At 33.4% G+C, this 19,749-nt stretch overlaps 1 protein-coding gene across 1 annotated transcript; it reads right to left on the bottom strand.

The window, feature by feature from the left end:
• Positions 1–758: 758 nt before the first annotated feature.
• Positions 759–6,818, bottom strand: LOC141620611 (uncharacterized). The gene is made up of 2 exons (XM_074437436.1): positions 6,194–6,818; positions 759–862 (listed from the first exon to the last, which is right to left on the bottom strand). The coding sequence occupies exons 1-2, from the start codon at positions 6,816–6,818 to the stop codon at positions 759–761; spliced, it is 729 nt and encodes a 242-aa protein (XP_074293537.1).
• Positions 6,819–19,749: the final 12,931 nt, after the last annotated feature.

Consider the following 19,749-nt stretch of genomic DNA (forward strand, 5'->3'; position numbering starts at 1 on the left):
AAAAAAAAAAAAAAAAAGGAAGATGCCGAAAAAAAAAAGGCGTTAAAGAAATAAGGAAATTAGTATTATTTTCTATCTTTTAAGGAAACCTATTCTTACCTAAACTCAAATTCCTTATGCTATATATACCCCTTTAATTTCCCCATAATTCTCATCAATTATAATTCTCTAAACCCTAATTACCTTTTACTACTTTCTTTTATTTTCATAATGACAAATCAACCTACAACCCGTTTTCAATCAAAGAAACATGTTGTTATTCGAAAGAAGGTAAGTCAATCACCGCCTCGCACTCGCTCCACCTCACCGGCCGAACCACCCCGTTCCCCACGGTCCAATGCCGACCAACCCTCCAACCTCATCAAGCGACGAAAATTGTTTAAGGGTAAGGGAAAGACGGTTTCGAAAATTGAGGTAAGTTCTAAGACTGAGAACTATAAACTCCAAGATGGTTCTTCACGTATTCTTTACGCACAGCATATGGATGATTACACCAACAATGGACTAAATAATCTTAGACTAACTCAAGGAGAAAGAAGAGATGTCAATCAAGTTGCTCAATATCGCATTCACGCAGGACGAGTATATTCGATTGATTGGTTAAAGAAATACAAAGCACTTGGGTTTTTCAGAAATTTTCTCAAGGATCAAGGATGGGAAAATATTGTTGCTGTAAGTGGTCCTGTCTTTCCTATTGAGATATATCAATTTTATGCTTCTGTTCATCTTAAGGAAGGAAATTTATTTGTTGTGGTCAATTAGACTTCCATAAAAGTCTCACCTGGTGATTTCTGCGACTTGGCTCGAGTCCCTGAAGGAGGAACTGAGGTCAATCCAAGCGTAGAATGGGGAGGTCTTTTACCTGAAAAAAGGTTGATAGTGAAACGGTATTTCAAACAAGATGCAACTTCGTCTGAGACTATCTTGACTGCAAAGTTGCCGCCAAAATTAAGATTCTTTTTGAACTTTCTTTGGAGTACTATTGTCCCTAGAAAAGAAGGTAGAGATAAATTCGGGGCACATGAGATGATTATTATGAAGGCTTGGCTTGAAGGAGAAAAGGTTAGTCTACCCTTGCTTGTGTTTCATAAAATTATACAAGCTAGTGTAACGGCTAAGATGGAGGATTTTGCTTCTACTTTAAGTTTGCCTTATGGGAATTGGATATCTCGAATTTTGGAGAAGAAAGGAGTAATTGGGAAGCAGAGTTATGGAGTTATCACTAATGACGAGATGAGCGATCTTTATTTATCTTATATGAAGCTCGTTATTAATGGCAACGAATTAGGTTTTGAGACAAAAGGAGAAAAAGGAGAAAAAGAAGGAAAAAGCAATGTGAGTTTTGATATGTTGGATTCAAAGATGGATTCAAACTTTACTTCTATTCTTGGACGAATTAATGAACAAGACAAGAAATTGGAAGAATTGTTTGACCTAATTACAAAGCAAAGGAGAATTGATACTAGTGGACCAAGTGAAGTTAGCCACGCTCACATCAAAACCGTGTTGTCACGGTTTGATACTCGGCTCGAAAGTGTCTTTAAGGCCGCCGTGCGAACTCACTCTGAGTCTGTTCAAATAAAGGACGGTATGGCTAGTTTGGTTAAATTTGGTGATGATCTTTTGCAATCTGGGAAGGAGATGAGGTCTGAGATGCAAACTATATATGAAGCAGTTAAAGCAATGACTTTGAGGATTGTTAACTTCGATACTCGATTAACCGCTCAAGCTGCACTTCTCAACCATTGTCATGCGCGACTCGAGGACTTGGAATACCGCACCCGACCACGGTCCAACCCGCCACGCCCACGCTACCCTTGACCGATTTGCCCTAATCCATTTAACCTACCCTTATCTTTTTAATTCCTATGCTCACAATAAAAGTCCATTCTTATGGATATTAGCTTTTTCATTTCCGCATAATTTCCTTTGTGATTGCAAGTTTATATTATTATTATGCTAATTAAGAACTAGATTGCGTTTAATATAATATGTTTTTCATGATTATTTCTTGTCTCATAATATATTATTCTGGTCGTTTTATGTTTGTTCTTATCTTTTCAATGATGCCAAGAGGGGGAATTGTTTTTATGATTTGCGACCGTCTCAAAGTTAATTCTCTCATGGCGTTCTATAGTTATAACTTTGAAGAGATCATTAGTTTCTACGCTCAACTGTTCTATAATTTGGGAAGTATTATGTTGAGGGGGAACTAGACTTAGACACAAATCATAGGAGACTTGTCATCATCAAAAAGGGGGAATTTGTTGGACCTTTAGTCCTAATTAATTGTTTTGATAATGACAGTAATGATTTGTATGTGGACTTAATATATAAACATATGCGTGTAATTGTGTGCTTAAGTTTTATTTTAGAAAGGAACAATTACAAGACGCAAGCTTGAAGTTTGGACCAAGGAGGTACAACTTCAAATATACTTGATCGATGTTTTCAAGCAAGATCAAGATTGGAAATCAACCACGAGACTCAAGATAAGAGACTTGTGAAGAGACGATTCGTGTACTGAAGATCTACTGAAGATTAGTTAGTATAGGTCGTCATCCGGTAATGGTTTTACTTTGTTTGATTTAAAGGTTAATGAAGTTATGACCTAATAGACATAACTTCATTGCTAGACAAAAATGATGCGTTAATTTTTGGAAAATATATTTTTAATGGTTTATAAAAATAAGAGAGTATTTATTTGGTTGGAATTAATTAATTAGAATTTAAGTTAAATAAACTATTGGTTTGTAATACGATATTTATATCGTCATGCAACCTAGGGCTTTAACTAAATTCTATCTCGATTTGTTGCGGGCTAAAGAAGCAAGTAATGGACCGATGGAGGCCTAGAGGCCGGCCAAACCCTAGTGGCCGAACCCTAGGTGGGCCGAACACTAGGAGGCCGAAACCCTAGGGTGGCCGAATCCCTAGGGAGGCCAAACTCCTTCCTTTGCTTCTTACTTGTTCATCAAGTCATTTGTTTCCAGAACATTCCTATGCCCTAATTCCAGAACATTCCAAACCCTAATCCTCTCTACTATAAATACTCTCATTCATTCAACATTAATTGTTGACACACACATCTACAAATTTCAAAGAGAGAAAAATATTTTAAGCAAAAATCATTTGAGCTTTAATTCATATTTTCATATTTGCTTATACAAAAATCACGCATCAAATTTGTCAATCACTCGAAGAAAAATCGTTATAGGATATTAAATACACAAGGATAGTATACTCACTCGCATAACGTGAGATTAGTATTTGTCGTTGTATTTTTCTTATTAACGTAAGAGCAACCTAGAGTATTTAGCGATACTCAATCTGAGTTATAATCATATAGTTGATTATACGAGTGGATTGGTAATTTTTGTAATCCGGAGAAAGGTACTAAAAATTATTAATCGAGAATAGTGGACATAGGTTTCGACTTGTGGAAAACAACCACTTCAAAATCCTGTGTGTCTCTCTTTTCTCTCTCTTTATTATTGTTATTTCGATTTTGCATTTATTGTTAATAATTTAATTAGTTGATTTTAATCAATAAAATCAAGTAATTAATTTATATCATATATTTCGAAAAAGCGGTCATCGTTTTTAATACTCAATTCACCCCCCCCCTCTTTCGTATTCGATCAATAGACTCCACAGCACCCCTAAACTTTTTTTTCCGTCAATTAAACTCAGTTTTAGGCGTTAAGTGATGACTTGGGCGCGTAACCAAGCTTGTTATTTATTATCCCGTGACATATGGACTCTATTAGGCTTAATATCTATCTCGATCCTAATATTTATTGATATATATGGGCTAAAAAATTTTTGACGGAAAATTTATTGATCCCATGCCAAATTATCACGTCCAAAGATGGATATTGAAGCTAATAAGTCTTTTATGACATGGAATGATAAATGACAGTTTGGTTACGCGTCAAGTAATCACTTAACGCCTAAAAGCGAGTTTAATTGTGAAAAATAAAGTTTAGGGGTACACTTAGTGATAATGACAACAATTGAAAGTCTGTGTATGTTTTAAAAGTGTAAGTGCAAGCGTAGAAATAGAAAAGTTGAAGTCATCATGTAGAATATCCCTTAAAAAAAATGAAAGCAAATAAGTAGGGTCGGAGGAAAGTAAGCAAATGAAAGTGGAAGAAGGTATGTCATTTTCCTAATTCATGAGCTTTATTCATTTTGTGTCTTCTTTTTGGTCGTATTTGCATAGCGTGGAGTGGCTTAACCGTAAGTGGATGACATGTTTCTCTACGTTCGATTCTTCACTAAGGGTGTGTTTGGATTGAGTGATTTAGAAGGAAAAGAAAGGGAGGGAGAGTAGGGGATTTAAAATCCCTCATTTGGATAGCAAATGAGGGTGGAGGGAAATGGAGGGGGAGAGATTTGGAGGGATCAAATTTCCTCCACCAAGATTATCAAAATCTCTTCATGATAAGCGAGATTTGGAGGAAATTATATCCAAACATCCACACCCCATTCTCCCTCCACTTCCCTTCTCTCCCTTTCCCTTCCCTCTTTTTCTCTCCCCTCCCTTTCCCTCCACTTTTGCTATCCAAACACACCCTAAAGGTACTAATCCTTTAAATTGTAGTATAGTTGCATGCATAATGCATTCTAGTCGATAACAACATTTTGATATTAGGCCCACCAACTCCACTAATGACTACTCCGTAATTACAAAGCTTTTTGACCTTCATCACCAATTCACCATCAAATGATATGTAGGAAGTTTACTATTTTGACAATTTATAATACTTTTTTTTTTCTCAATTATTTGTTTTTCTTTTATTAGAATACTTTTTATGAAAAATAAAAAAAAAAGGCAAATAATAATTTGAACAAAGGGAATAGTAAGTCTTTCCCAAGTACACATTTCATCAAATTTAGATAACAGGGGATCAAAAGACTTTGGACCAGATGCTTTAACAAGTTATTTATCTCCATTCATTTCATTTTCAGACTTTTACGATACATTCATATTATCAAACTTTTATTCAAAACTTTCGACATATATTTTAAGTAAATGTATAAAAATGGACGAACTCGCATTGGTATAATATGAATTTGTTAGGAAGACATTATTTATACCTAATACTCTGTAGTTAATAGATACTCCCTCCGTCCCGTTTATTTGTTGTCTTATTTCATTTTGGGGTGTTTCAGTCAATTATTGTCTTTTCTATTTTAGGATTGCATTTGATGAACAATTTGATTCTTCACAGTCAATTTAGTCCACTTGTCATCTTATAATTGACCCTCTCCTGTTTTCTTGATCTTTGTGCCAAAATTAAAAGACAACAATTAATGAGAATGAAGAGAGTACTTAGTTAGACAAACTAAGTTTGATGGAGTAAAAGGTTAAATTTGAAATAAAGAAAATTGCATTACTTTTGCAAGCACTATAATTGAACAACACAAATCCACGGGCAATTTAAACAACAGCTAGTCTTACTATAGACGGATATATCCGTCTATAACTAAAGACGGGTCAAATAGTTTGAAAGTGGTGACATTTTTTGCCCCCACCACCCCACTTGTTGTTTGTCCTATTAGAAATATGGTATTGTATTTGGTCCGTCTTTAGTTATAGAAGGATATGTGCCGTCTATAATGAGATTTTATGTTTAAACAAATAATTCCGCTTTTTAGCTTAATCATTTCTCATTTTTCTTAGTTGCAGCTGTCCATTAGTAGGCTAAAGGGGTTGTTTAATAATGACTCATTATTGTTTTTTTTAGGGGTGGATTTAGGGGGGTTAGAACTTAGAAGTGGCATTCGTCCTCAATTAAAAGTTTTTAGTCAAAATTTTCCAAGTTTTTGGAGTTTTTCTTGAACCATTACTCGTTCCCTCTCGTTGAGATTTTTCGCTTCCAATGAGTTCAATTCTTAGCTCCGCCATTGATTTTTTGCATAATATTTTCTTTTAGCTTATGCCTAATTGCCTATAAATCGTGTGAAAGAGATTTTTTTTTTTTTTTTTGACAGCTGTAAAGAAAGTTATCCTAACTAGTCATAACCTTGTTTGCAAGGCCATGAGCATAAATATTACAGGACCTAGGAAAATAACTAAACGATAGACAATGAAAAAAAGAGCAAAAAGATAGGATATCATCAAGGATTCCCGAAGCCAGATGATGTGCCCGTTCGATCCCTGCAAAATGACAAATAAGCGGAAAACAGTCCGAAGAAATCTCCAAATGCCAGTATCCAGAACTCTTCGCCCACAGAAGGACCTCTTTAACACCAATGGCCTCTGCTTGTGTCGCAGATTCAGCCACAAGCGCCTTACTAAACTCGTAGAATCTGTTCCCAGTACCTGTTAGTGCAACCCATCCAATACCCGCCATACACATAGATTTCCATCCTGCATCAACCATAACTCGAACGCGCTCACAAGAGTGTGCCACCCCAATCATATGTACGGGGTTACTATTCCTGATCCTCACAAATTCATTCTCAAGCGAATCCTGCTCATTCATAATATCCACATCCTTTGCCTTGAGTGCTTTTTCAATTGCCATGTCCGCCGTCCTCACCACTTGCGTCCACATATTAAAAAACATAGTAGGGTGAAAGGGCTCCCTCTTAAAAAGCATCCTATTTCGAATACCCCACAAACACCACAACGTAGCAAGAAAACGCACCATATGAAACTCAGCATCATTCATCTTTTCAAGGTAGGCCATCCAGTTTATAATCCAATGTGTTAAACTAATAGAGGTGCAACCGGTCGTCTTGATACCAAGTTCCGAACACACCCATATTCTCTTAGCAACCTCGCAATCCCGAAAAAGATGTTCCATCGTTTCCATAACCCCACCGTCATTACTACAGAGCTTGCAGCTATGATCAAGATCCACTTTTCTTCTTGCAAAATTAATATCTATTGAGAGCGTGCGTGTCCGTTAAAATTCGCCACACAAGGACTTTCCATACTGCTAGACCTGGTAAACGCCACACTCTAGTCCTGCAAAAGACATGGCCCTCTTTACCTAAGCGAGTCTTGTCCTTAAGACTCCCTTTTCACTCCATATACTTTCTTTGTAAGATACCATACCCACTTTTAACACTATACTCACCCTTACTTGTATGTGTCCACAAGACTTCATCAACTGTCCTCGAGCTACAAATAGGCATAGCAATCATTCTATTCGCGCATTCCTCCGAGAAGAGTTGTCTAACCAAATTTTTATTCCAGGAAGGCACCTCCCCTGTGCCATCGAAGAGCCTGAGATCCCTTATCTCAGTGTTACGAAGACCTACAAAATCCAAGGAAAACAGATTGTCCTTAGGTTCCGGATACTCTCCATCAACCCATCTTGTAGTCCAGACATTCTTAGTAGAATTAAGACCAGGTTTCCAAGCCATATCTTGTTGAACAAATTCCAAACCATATAGAATGCTCCTAGCTCCCCAAGACAAATTGCTACCATTCCGTGCTCCCATCTTCAGAGACCAATCCTCCATATCAATAAGTTTTCGTTGGAAAACACGGCAAAGCAAAGAGTTATTCCCAGTAACAATTTTCCAAGCATGTTTTGCTAACATAGCTTGATTAAGACATTCAATATTACGTATACCAAGCCCCCCTTCACTCTCTGGAAGACTTAAGAATTTTTTACTACACTAGTGTATAGTTTTCCCCTCTTTACATCCCGCCCACCAAAATTGTGACCGAATAGCATTAACCTTCCTAGTCACACTTACCGGTATTTTAAATACCGATAGAAAATAGTTGGAGTGGTTTGATAGAACGGATGAAATTAGGGTCAATCTTCCAGCCAAAGATAAAAAAAAATTCCAATCCAAGAAGAGATACGCTTCATGACCAGATCAATTAGTCCTTTAAAAAGTTCCCTTTTCGAACCTTGTAAATCCGTGGGTAATCCAAGATATTTCCCCAATCCCTTATTTCCTTTAATTCAAAGGCTCTTAAGACTTTGATGAGCTCTAGCCAACCTCATATTTGGGCTAAAAAGAATCCCCGATTTCTCCTCATTAATGACTTGCCCAGAAGCTCGATAATAACGATCAAGAATTACCTTCAAGTTACCCACCGAGTCTTTATAGTCTTGAAGGAAGAAAACCGCATCGTCCGCAAAGAACAAGTGGGAGAGAGTAACCCCTCCATGTCCCAGACTAATACCCTTCACCATACCCATATTCTGAGATCGTACCATGGTACAAGACAAGACCTCCATACATAAAACAAACAAGAAGGGGGAGAGAGGGTCTCCCTGTCTGAGACCACAATGAGGGCGAAAGAGATCCTGGGGCGCCCCATTAAAAAGGACCTGATATGAAACACTAGTAACACAGTTCATAATCAATGTTACTAACTTATCTGGGAACTCCATTTTTTGCAAAACAGATCGAAGGAAGCCCCACTTCACGCGGTCATACGCCTTGCTCATATCAGCCTTAAAAGCAAATCTACCCACCTTTCCTTTCTTGTGCGAGTTGATTTAATGAATAGCCTCATTAGCTAACAGAATATTATCAGAAATATGCCTTCCCGGAATGAATGCATTCTGATACTCACCCACTAAATAACCCATTACTTTAGACAAGCGATTTGAAATACACTTCAACACAATACGCATAAAGACATTACAGAGACTAATAGGCCAAACACTAACCTGATTCTATGCCATAGTGCCATAATTCTCTACTTGGTATTGGTCTGCCACTATTCAAATGCAGGCATTTTTGTAACTAGCTTATACTTTTTTAAGTTTTTTTTTCCTTTCTATTATTCTATATGTAAAAATATAAATACTGAGTACAATAGTTGGTTATAGAATCTAAGTTCCAAAAATAGGTTCCTACCGTAATATAGAATAATCATACTCGTACAACTAAACTATAAATTAACTTCTAGAACAAAAACGTTTTAGTAGATTTATGGGGATTTATTTAAAATGAATTCATTCACAATCTCATTGTCTAATCTTATCTTTATTAATTCAGAAGACAATACTGAATGCAGGATGCGCCACGTCATTTGTACAACTTTTTTTTTTTGAAATTCAGGTTATGGTGGGACCCGTTGGTGTGCAAAGAAATTAGTTCTTTAAATCGTCCGGCAATACAAACATGCGACAATTTCCGTCTTAGAAAAAATTCTATGAAAAATTTTATACAATTGGAATAAATGAAATTAATTGCATATAAGCGGAATGAATTAAAAATCGGAACAAATGAAATTAATTACAAATAATCGGAAAGAATTACAGAATTAATAAAAAAATTACATAATTACGAGAAGAAATTATATTTAATTACGAGAATGAATTACATACAATGCGAATACATTACATCTTCTATTAATTAAAGCAAGAATATTTAACCCTTTGTGGTTAGGCCACGTCATATCACAGTTTCTAATCACAAAATAATTCTTTCGCTTATTACTACGACATTAATTTCATGCCAATTAACTGCTCAATCACCAAATGCTTCCAACCCATAAACCGCCCAATTGCAATTCTCTGTGTATAAGAAAGTATATTTTGACTAGACCACCATACATTGGTTTCATTTACTAATACAAAAAATAATGCCATTTTGTATACTGAAATTCATGGAAGATGGTAGAGTTACACCAGGTGTATGAGGCCCTCATACACCACCAATAAAAAGGCTCCACTTGTCCATTTTGAAAAATCTAAATTTATCCATTAATTAGCTTGATTCCTTCATTAATTACTCTCATATTAATTGTATCTCAATAATCACATATATTTTATTAATTAAAAAAACTTCTCTCCTAATTTTTATTTAACTCTTATTTATTACTAATACCTTTTATTATTTTTATTATTTATGTATACCTTTAATATTTCGTATATTTATGTATACCTTTAATATACGTACACACTCTTGTATACGCTACGATTGATTATACGTACTGTATTAATTTCTTTATACGGTATGATTATTCCTTATATGTATGTTTATGTATTTACGGAAATACATTATTTGCGTTAATTTTTTTTAATATTTTTTTTTTCAATTAATATTTTTTCATATAATACCTTTTCTTTTGTCTTATATTTAAATTTTGTTTAAAATTTAATTTTTTTTGTTAAAATTTTTTATTTTAAATTATATCTAAATTTCGTTGTAATTTCTTTTTTTTGCATAAGGTTTTGTTTTATACACACTGGTTTAAAATTTTAATTAAATTGTTTAATATTTTATTTGTTTAATTTATATTTGCTAATATCCATGACGGGAAATGAAAAGGGCCATATATATATATATATATATATATATATATATATATATATATTATATATATATATATATATATATATATATATATATACAGGACTGGATATATGACAGAATAAGTTAGTGGTGTGGTGGTTTAGTTGATACTTTCCTTACTAAGTGTCTCGTGTTCGAATCCTCTTGTGGGTTTTTCTTTTTTTTTGGGCATAAATTTGCACAAGTTAACCAAATGCTATTCTAATACTTGAAAACATAGACTCAATACTGTGAAAATGAATTAAGAAAAATAGTCATTGATTTTGATTGATCATAAATTATTTGTTTAAAGAAGTCAAGTGATATACAAAAAAAAATCATACTTCCTATTTACAACCTTCTATTTGTTTTGAGATAAAGTGAATGAGTAATAAGGATGAGTAAGAAAAGGTTAGGTAGAAATGAGATTCTTCTTTTAACTCACCCGTATTTATAATAAGGATGGTGACCTTCGGTGAACCATGACATGAATAAATTTAATTAAATTAAATAAATTTGGTGGTTCATGAATAAATTCAATTAAACTATTAAATTAAATAAGGCGCCTCGGAATACTAAAAGACAGAATTTTATAAGATTACAATATTAAGGAAAATAACAATATTAGGGAAAATTAAAGATTACAATATTAAGGAAAATAAAGATTACAATATTAAGGAAAACAAAATTAATAAAAACTAAAACTAAATTAAAGATTACAATATTAAGGAAAAAAAGATTACACATGTGTCGTTTCCTATGCCAAAAGTTCTTTTTTAGTTAATAAATTTAAATTAATATATTTTTGTATAGGAAATTGTTTTTTAATTAATATGTTTAGGAAATGACAATGTGTCCTTTAATCTTCCAATACAATGAATTGTATTTTAATAAATATTAATTAACATAATACTGAGTATATTTTTATTTAGGAAGTTATTTTTTAATTATTGTATTTCAACAATTAATGAAATAATATTAAGATAAACTTAACAAAACAAAAGTGTACTTGCATTTTGGTTCAAGAACATGTAACGGCAATTTATGCAAATCGCATTTCATGTCACAATCACAACTTGTTCAAATCAGTTTTTTTTTTTTTTTTTTTTTTTTTTTTGCAGATCTCAATTTATTTCACAATACCCAGAAAATTACAACTTATAGATGAAAACTACTACAAATAACATTAACATAAAACCAACCAACTTAACATAAAACTTGACAACATTTGCTAATCCAACAATTTCTTTCTTCAACTTAAGAATGTCTTCATTTTCCCCTTCAATGCCACTTGACCCATCTCCCTCTTCATAACAATTCTTCAATTCTTGCTTTCGAGTATGAATAATATGATTCTCCGTCAACCAACTAACAAATATATTACATTCTTGACACTTAAAGTAAGCTTTTCGTGGGTTGTTTGCGGATCCGGAAATTTTTATTACTGCATTCCGTCCACAACGATAGCAAGGTTGATTGAGAAACTCCATCCCCATTATTGGGTAGTTTTTGGAAGTATTTGAAGAAGAAGACATGACTATAAGGGGACTGTTTGAAGAAAAAGTAAGCAAATTGTTAAACAAAAAATCTGGGAAATAAGGAAAAATAGGAAAAGGAAGAAGATTAAAGGATATAACACTTAACAAGAGAAATTAAATAATAAACTAGAAAAGAAGTAATAGAGAGAGATAAGTTGAATAAAATAGAGATGAAGAAAGTATTATTGAGAGAAGTTAGAGAGAGAGTGTGTGATTATGTTTTAGTTGATATGATACACACCGAAAAATGCTTATAAAGGTTGTAATATTCACTAATCCGTGGTTTTCTTTGTGATTGGTCAGTCATAGGATGAACGACCACGATTTAATGTTAAATATTATCTAATAATCTATTTACAACTGAACGACCACGATTCACTCTTAAGTATCATCCACTTTTTATGTTGTTCTAATCCTCAATTGATGTTTTCCCGCCAAATGCAACATTTTCAACCGTTGAATATAAAAATAATCGTACAATCCTATTGATCGTACGTTGCAACGATTAGTCAATAGCAATGTACGATCGATAACATCTTAAAACATAAGTGACGTGCATGACATTTTAAACGTAAGTCTTACGTTCCGATCATAGATTGATCAAACGTTTCTATGATTAGTCACACACTGTTGATCGGACAATTAACTAATTATATCAACATACGATCGATAACATCTTAAACCATAAGTGGAATAACATCTTAATAACCTTAGGTCTTAAATTTATGTCTTACGTTCCGATAACATATAAACCCGTATTGATCATACATTGGTATGATTACTCGTACATTGTTGATCGGGACAATTAACTATTTATAGCAACGTACAATCAATAACATCTTAACTTTAAGTCTTTGAGCCTTACGTTCCGATCTTATATAAACCCGTATTGATCATATATTGCTATGATTAGTCAATAACAACGTATGATCGATAGCATCTTAACCATAAGTGGCATGACATCTTAATATTAAGTCTTACTTTTCGATCATATATAAACTCATATTGACCAAACATTGCTATAATTAGTTGTACCATGTTCATTGGGACAATTAACCCTAAATCCTAAAACCCCAAATAAAACCTACAAACCCTAAACCCCTAAGAAACCCTAAACCCTAAAACCACAAATAAACCCTACAAACCCTAAACCCCTAAGAAACCCTAAACCCTAAACCCTAAACCCCTAAAAAACCCTACAAACCCTAAAATTACATTTTAATTAATCGAAGATGGGCTAAAACTTGGATGAACATACGATCAACGCAACGAGCTATGTAGTACATTTGTTTTATGTTTTCAAACATATAATTTATGTTTTAATATTTTCATTTAATAAACAAAATAAATTAATTAAATGTAATTATTAATTTCTTAACAAATCAACACATATTTTACTATCTAATTTAACCGTAATTTTTCATATTTACTAATAGATTTTCGAAAAATGACAAAAGTAATTTTTTTGGATAATTTCTTAACAAAGTAATTATTCATTTGTTAACAAAATAAAACTTATATTTTACCATCTAATTTAACTAACATAGTTTGCGTTTGGATAAAAATATGCTTTGACAATAATATGTTACTTTATTCTACGAAGTTACGTAAATTATTTACTTTCAATAATATAAGAACATGTAAATAAATTAAGAAAATGTCATTTCTATTTTTTTTTTTTTTTTGATTAGAAAAAGGGTTACAAACCCGAGACCTACAGAGAGTAGAGTCCCAAAACAAAACACGCACATTATTTTTAATAATTATATTAGTCATCAATACTTTTTATCTATTTACCTTCTCGAAAAATGTAAAATAAATTAAGCTGCATAGGGAACTCAAACGTTTATATAATTTAATTTTATGAAGAATGGTAAGAGTTACCCTTTTTTGAATTCTATTTTATTTGAGAATGATAAGAGTCGCTCTTTTTATTTTTTATTTATTGATTTTAATTTATAAAGATATTTAAAAAAAAAAGGTAAGATGAGAAGGAAATAATTTTTCATTAATATTAAAAAGGACGATACAAATAACATGTAAAAAAAATAAACCAAATTTCCTTGAGTCCCTAAATTCTCATCTCTACCATTAGATCTTACTTGATGAACGGTTGAGATTAAAACAAAAAAAAACACTCACCAACATGTAATTAATGCTTTGTCTCTCATAATTTCAATTTCCCATTTATCTAATTAATTACTTTCTTCTTCTTATGAGATAATTTATTAAATTAATGCTATCATTTATATTTCAAATATCAAAATATAGGATTTAAAAATCGAAATTTTTTACCCGCATAAAATATAAGCGGGTTCGTAAAAGACTCCGTAAATCGTCATTCAGACTCCGATTAAGGTGAAACAAAAGCCTAAATTTATTATTTTTTCGAGCCCAACGCAATGGAAATATTTTCGTAGACGATTGAGTTTTTGAAATTTTTAGTACTGCTCCGTGAATTGGGAGTTACACAATATCCGATCCAAATTACGCTTTATTCGCTTGAAATTACACGTAATTTATTTGAAATTATATCATATCTACAAAAATTTAACAGTGAAAATCTCAAAAAATTATTTTTTAAGTCAATAAAAAGTAAAGTTAAAAAAAAAAGAATTATGTCAAAGAAATTACAAAGATAAAATAATCACCGTAAATAATAATACAACAAAAAAAATTACAAAGAAAAATACATAACGGGCTAATTAATATTGAATAATAATACAACACAAGAAAAAGAACAAAGAAAAATACATAAAGAGCTAATTAATATCGTATAAGTTAAAGTACAAATATACAAAAAAAGAAATGTATACGCCTCTCAGTATAAATATACGAAAACAAATTTATACATAAATACATGTATTAATTATAAAATAGAGTTAAAATAAAAAAATTAGGAGAAAAGTAATTTTAATTAATAGGGTAGGCTGTCAATACCGAGAACAATTATTAAGGCTAATTAATGAAAGAATTAAGGAAATTAAGGATAAAAATTAGATTCTTCAACTTTGACAAATGGCGCATTTTAATTGGTGGTGTATGAGAGCCCTCATACACCTGGTGTTTTTACCATTCATTTACAATAGTTATAATAGCGGATAAATATGAAAACTTGCGAATAATGGTATTTTTTTTATTGAAAGCCATTTTTGCTTAGTGTCTCTCAAAATACCAAGTAATTAAATATCATAAAATATATTTTTATGTGAAAGCTCTTTTGGTGAGGAATCTAATAAGTAATATAATTTTTTTACCAATATATTTTTGTAAAAATTAAAGTAAAATATTTATCTCGAAAAATGAAAACATTATAGTGGTTTTTTAGGTTCGGTCTCCGGTCCACATTTTTTAAAGTTTATGTCTTCGGTCCGGTCCAACATTATATCTTATCAAAATAATTTGGTTAAATAATATTTTATAGTAACTTTTTAATCATATACAGTATACTATTTATAGTTTTAAATCGAAATAACTATTAAGATTAATATAACTTTAGTATTTTTGATATTAGTTGAATATAACATTATAAAATCTGGATATCTTAGTCATATTAGTAATTCGGATTTTAATTAAAAAATTTGTTAACATTATAGACTTATAGCGGTTTTTTATATTTCATATTAGGTACATTTGTAATTAAATTACTATAACTCATAAATCTCAACTTGAAACAAAAACCAACTTCATATTATGATTTTTTAGCTTTAAATAAGTTTTTAAATTTTTAAAAAAACATATTTTACGTATCCATACAACAAGTCTCAATCAAACGAATCTTGGTGCTTTTGACGTAGATCAAATAAAGCTTGTAATTTTATGTAAATTTAATTATTGTAATTCGTTTATCGTTGTTATTATGTATGATTTAATTGTATGGCATCCACATGTAATTAATCTAACTTCCAACTTCGACCAAATTGTTTGCTAAAACACGTGTTAATCGACATAGTCTAATTTCCCATTCTAGGATTAATCCATGTTTGTTGCATTGCATGCAATACATCGACGACATATCAAATATGAACAATTTCCCTAATCATTGGTAGAGGCCGCTATCGAGGCGGGCGGGATTAGGTGTTCGAATTAAAGAACTTCCTAATACGTACCCTCACCCCTTACTCCAGTTATCTCCAAACATCCGTGTCCATTGGCATCTCGAGAGTCATTCTAGACATAGAATGTTAAGGGTAACGAGTTCTTAGTGTTCATGTCATTAGTTTGTGTCTTGACATGGCACGAGGTATTTGAACGGTTTCCAATTTTTCCACAATAAATTGGTGGCGACTCCACAAATGCAGGCTTATTCAACCTTTCACCGGTTTCAATGCCTTACAAATCGGTAACGGCCCATGACGTGCTTTGGCAAACCAAGGTTCCGTGGGAGAAGTGTCGCCGCCGCAAAACCAGACAAGCGCGCGGGTGCGCGCGGGGCGGGTGGCCCATGTCCACACATGCATACAATTGACAACATATCGAATATAGATAACTTCCCTGGTCATTAGTAGAGGCCGCTATCGAGGAGTGCGGGATTAGGTGTTCTAATAAACGAGCTTTCTAATACGTGTTCATTGGCATCGCGAGAGTCATTCTAGACATAGAATGCTAAGGGTAACGAATTTCTTAGTGTTCATGTCACTACTTTGTGTCTTCACATGACATGAAGTATTCAAACGGTTCTAATTTTCCATAAAAAATGGTGGCGACTCCACAAATGCAGGCTTGTCAAACCTTTCACCGGTTTCAATGCTTTACAAATCAGTAACGGCCCATGACGTGCTTTCAATTCGCTCACGTCAGAGTTCCGTGGGAGAATTGTCGCCGCCTCAAAGCCAACGCGCGGGTGTGCACGGCACGGGTGGCTGTGTACACAGTTTTATACCAGACTCAAGAGTTATATGACCAGCATGAGACACAAACTGTGAAGAACCATCAGGAAGGCCTATTAAAATAGGCTTTTTTTAACAAATTTAAACTGTTGAAATAATGTTGATGACCAATCATATGGTCTATGGCACCAGAATCTATAATCCATGCATCATTACAAGTATCACAAGCCTTATTGGAAGCTAAAGTGATACCTGCAGATTAACAGAAGCATCTGAGATGTTGACAAGAGAGTCATTCTGAGCCTGAGCAACCTGCATATGTGATTATACAATGCAGTTAGCATAGCAGGATCAAAATGCACTGCTTGAACCTACTGTTGTCCATATTGCTATGAATGGCCCTGCTGATGATAGGATGTAGCAACAAAACCCTGCTGATTTAGAGAAGAGCTCTAGCCATGCTGTGAAACATGTTGAGGTACATACTGAGATGGTTGACCATAGTATTGTGATGCCTGAGCTTGCTGATGACTGTATAGTGAACCATTGTTACCAAAACCACCACCAGGCACATTTCTAGGAACAAATTCCCCAACAACATTACTAGAAAACCTAGAGAAATACTTTGCCTTTAATTCAGGAAATTGGACAAAGCAGTTTGCAGGAAGGTGACCTTTCTTCTTACAATGTGTACACCACCTATCATCAACCTTTGGCTTCTTATCATTATTACCATCCCTATTCCAAACATTCCAAGGACCTTTACCACCAACCTTTAGATGCATTTAGTGCACTGACATCTTTAGAAGGACTAACAACATGAGAAATCAATTTCTGACTCTCAATCTGTTGTATTATGGAATAAACCTTGTTCAGTGGTGGAACATGATCCATAGCAAGAATATTAGACCTAGGATGTTCATAAACATCACTTAATCCCATAAGAAAGTTAAGAACCTTCTCTCTGAAAGACATGTCCAGCATCTTCTTGTTCAAACTACAAGTACAGGCAGCCATAGCACCACAATGACATTGAGGAATAACCTCCAATTCATCAATATCATCCCAATAATGCTTCCATTTAGTGAAATACTCAACCACAGAATCATTTCCTTGTGAAACATTCCTTAATTCTCTCTTTAATTGAAGCAACAAAGGTGCATTAGATTGACCATACCTCTCACACAGATCTGCCCAAAGATGCTTAGCAAACTTACAAGTGATGAAATTCTCTTTGAGATGTTGATCAATGGAGTTCAGCAACCAGCAACGAACCACATGATCATTGCGCTGCCATTGTTGAAGCTTAGGAGAGGTCGAAGCAGGCATAGCTACAGCTCCAATCAAGAATCCTTGCTTGTTTTTGGTGCCTAACGCCATAACCACACAACGGCTCCAAAGCATGAAGTTTTTACCAGAAAACTTTGTGTTACCTAACTCCATTGCAGGTGAATCAGATTCACAAGAAAAGTAGGATCATCATAAGGATTGCTATAAGAAGCATCACTAGGAACAGTATCATTCATCATTTGTTAAACAGAAATGTGAAGAATTGCAGTAAATTTAGTGATTTGATCTAATTTCAATCTGGAGAAATTGAATAAAATTGGAGAAATAGAAGAGAAACAGAGTGAATTTTGCGGCAGCACGAAAGAAAACAACCAGAAATAGGCTATTCCTGCTCTGATGCCATGTGAAATTGAGAAGAGTAACAGAGTATAACACCATAGTCGTAGCTACAGAACGCCATTGATGGAGAAACTTAAAGCTTGAAGTATAAGGAAAACGATAAAAGTAAATGTGTGTTTGTATTAACTTAATGAATATAGTTGTACATGATCATATATATACACAGACTATCTACAAAATATCTTGTAACTAACTAATCATAGGTTGTTACAAAAGTCAAAGTTATTAGCTGTCAATTAGCTGTACACTAGAAGGTTCCAGACCCTTCTAGAAGTAATGTTAGATCAGGTGCACAATTGTTGTCTTCATCCTTCAAGCTCCTGCATCTTCAGTCTGCTAAGGCACCTGCTTCACAATGGAGGAGGAACACTACTACAAATTTAGGCAACTACAACGCCCCTTTAACAACGATTATTCACGAAAATCACAATAGACGTTGTAGAATGTATGGCGCGAATTTTACTAAAATAAATTACAACGGGTATGGTTATAAAAACCGTTGTTATTAGTTTTAACAACGGGTCACACATGCACAACCGTTGTTAATAATTTGGCGCAAAATTGGCGCAAAGTTAGTGAAAAGTAATTACAACGGTTATTTTTGAAACCCGTTGTTAAAACTTATTTAACAACGGGTGTTTTCTACAACCGTTGTTAAAACATATTTCACAACGGTTGTTGTTTAATAACCGTTGTCAATACCTTCCATACTATAAACCACACAAACAGAAGTCTGCTGCAGCCACAAAACACAACCCTTAATACACAAACACAAACACAAACACAGCAGACAAACAAACACAAAACACATACACACTCTCTTTCTCTCTTTCTCTATTTCTCTCTTTCTCATCGTCGCTTTATCTTCTCGCCGTCATTGTGATTTCATCGTCTATTACGTTCTGTATTTATCAGGTAAATCTCGCCGTCACTGTCATCGTCATTATTTTCTTTTTCTATTTATTTCTTTTGCATATATGTGTTTTTATCGACCATTATGTTATTTGTTTAAGTATTGTTCGCATAATTAGTTACTAAAACAATGAAGAAGCAAGATGAAGAAGTAAGATAAACATAATTAATATATATATATATATATATATATATATTTATAAATACATAAATTAAAAAAAAAAATTACATATGTAAAAATGCAATTATTATATTTTCATGGAGGATCTTATTGTGCTCTATCGTATCCATCATCTCCTCCTTGGCTATTTGGAGGTTCCGTTCAGCAGTTGCTATATCGTCATATAGCCGCAATCGCTCTTCTTTGCTCAAATCAAGCCATCTTCTTTGGCGTGCTTCGATGCGGATCGAGCTTCCGCAAGGTAGCTCTGAAACTTTCCTCAATATGGAGGAACCGGCGGATGAAGTTGTTGTTGTTCTCGATCATGGTAAGAGTCTTTAGGATGAAATCATTC

Source organism: Silene latifolia, chromosome X (genome assembly GCF_048544455.1).
Source record: "Silene latifolia isolate original U9 population chromosome X, ASM4854445v1, whole genome shotgun sequence".
Lineage (NCBI taxonomy): Eukaryota > Viridiplantae > Streptophyta > Magnoliopsida > Caryophyllales > Caryophyllaceae > Silene > Silene latifolia.

Excerpts from the sequence above, each read along its gene's own strand:
- LOC141620611 (XM_074437436.1), bottom strand. The coding sequence starts at position 6,818 with ATGGAACATCTTTTTCGGGATTGCGAGGTTGCTAAGAGAATATGGGTG. Across the intron at positions 863-6,193 it reads TTTGGAGATTTCTTCGGACT|GTAAAAGACCTCCCCATTCT; the intron begins GTTTTCCGCTTA and ends ACCTTTTTTCAG.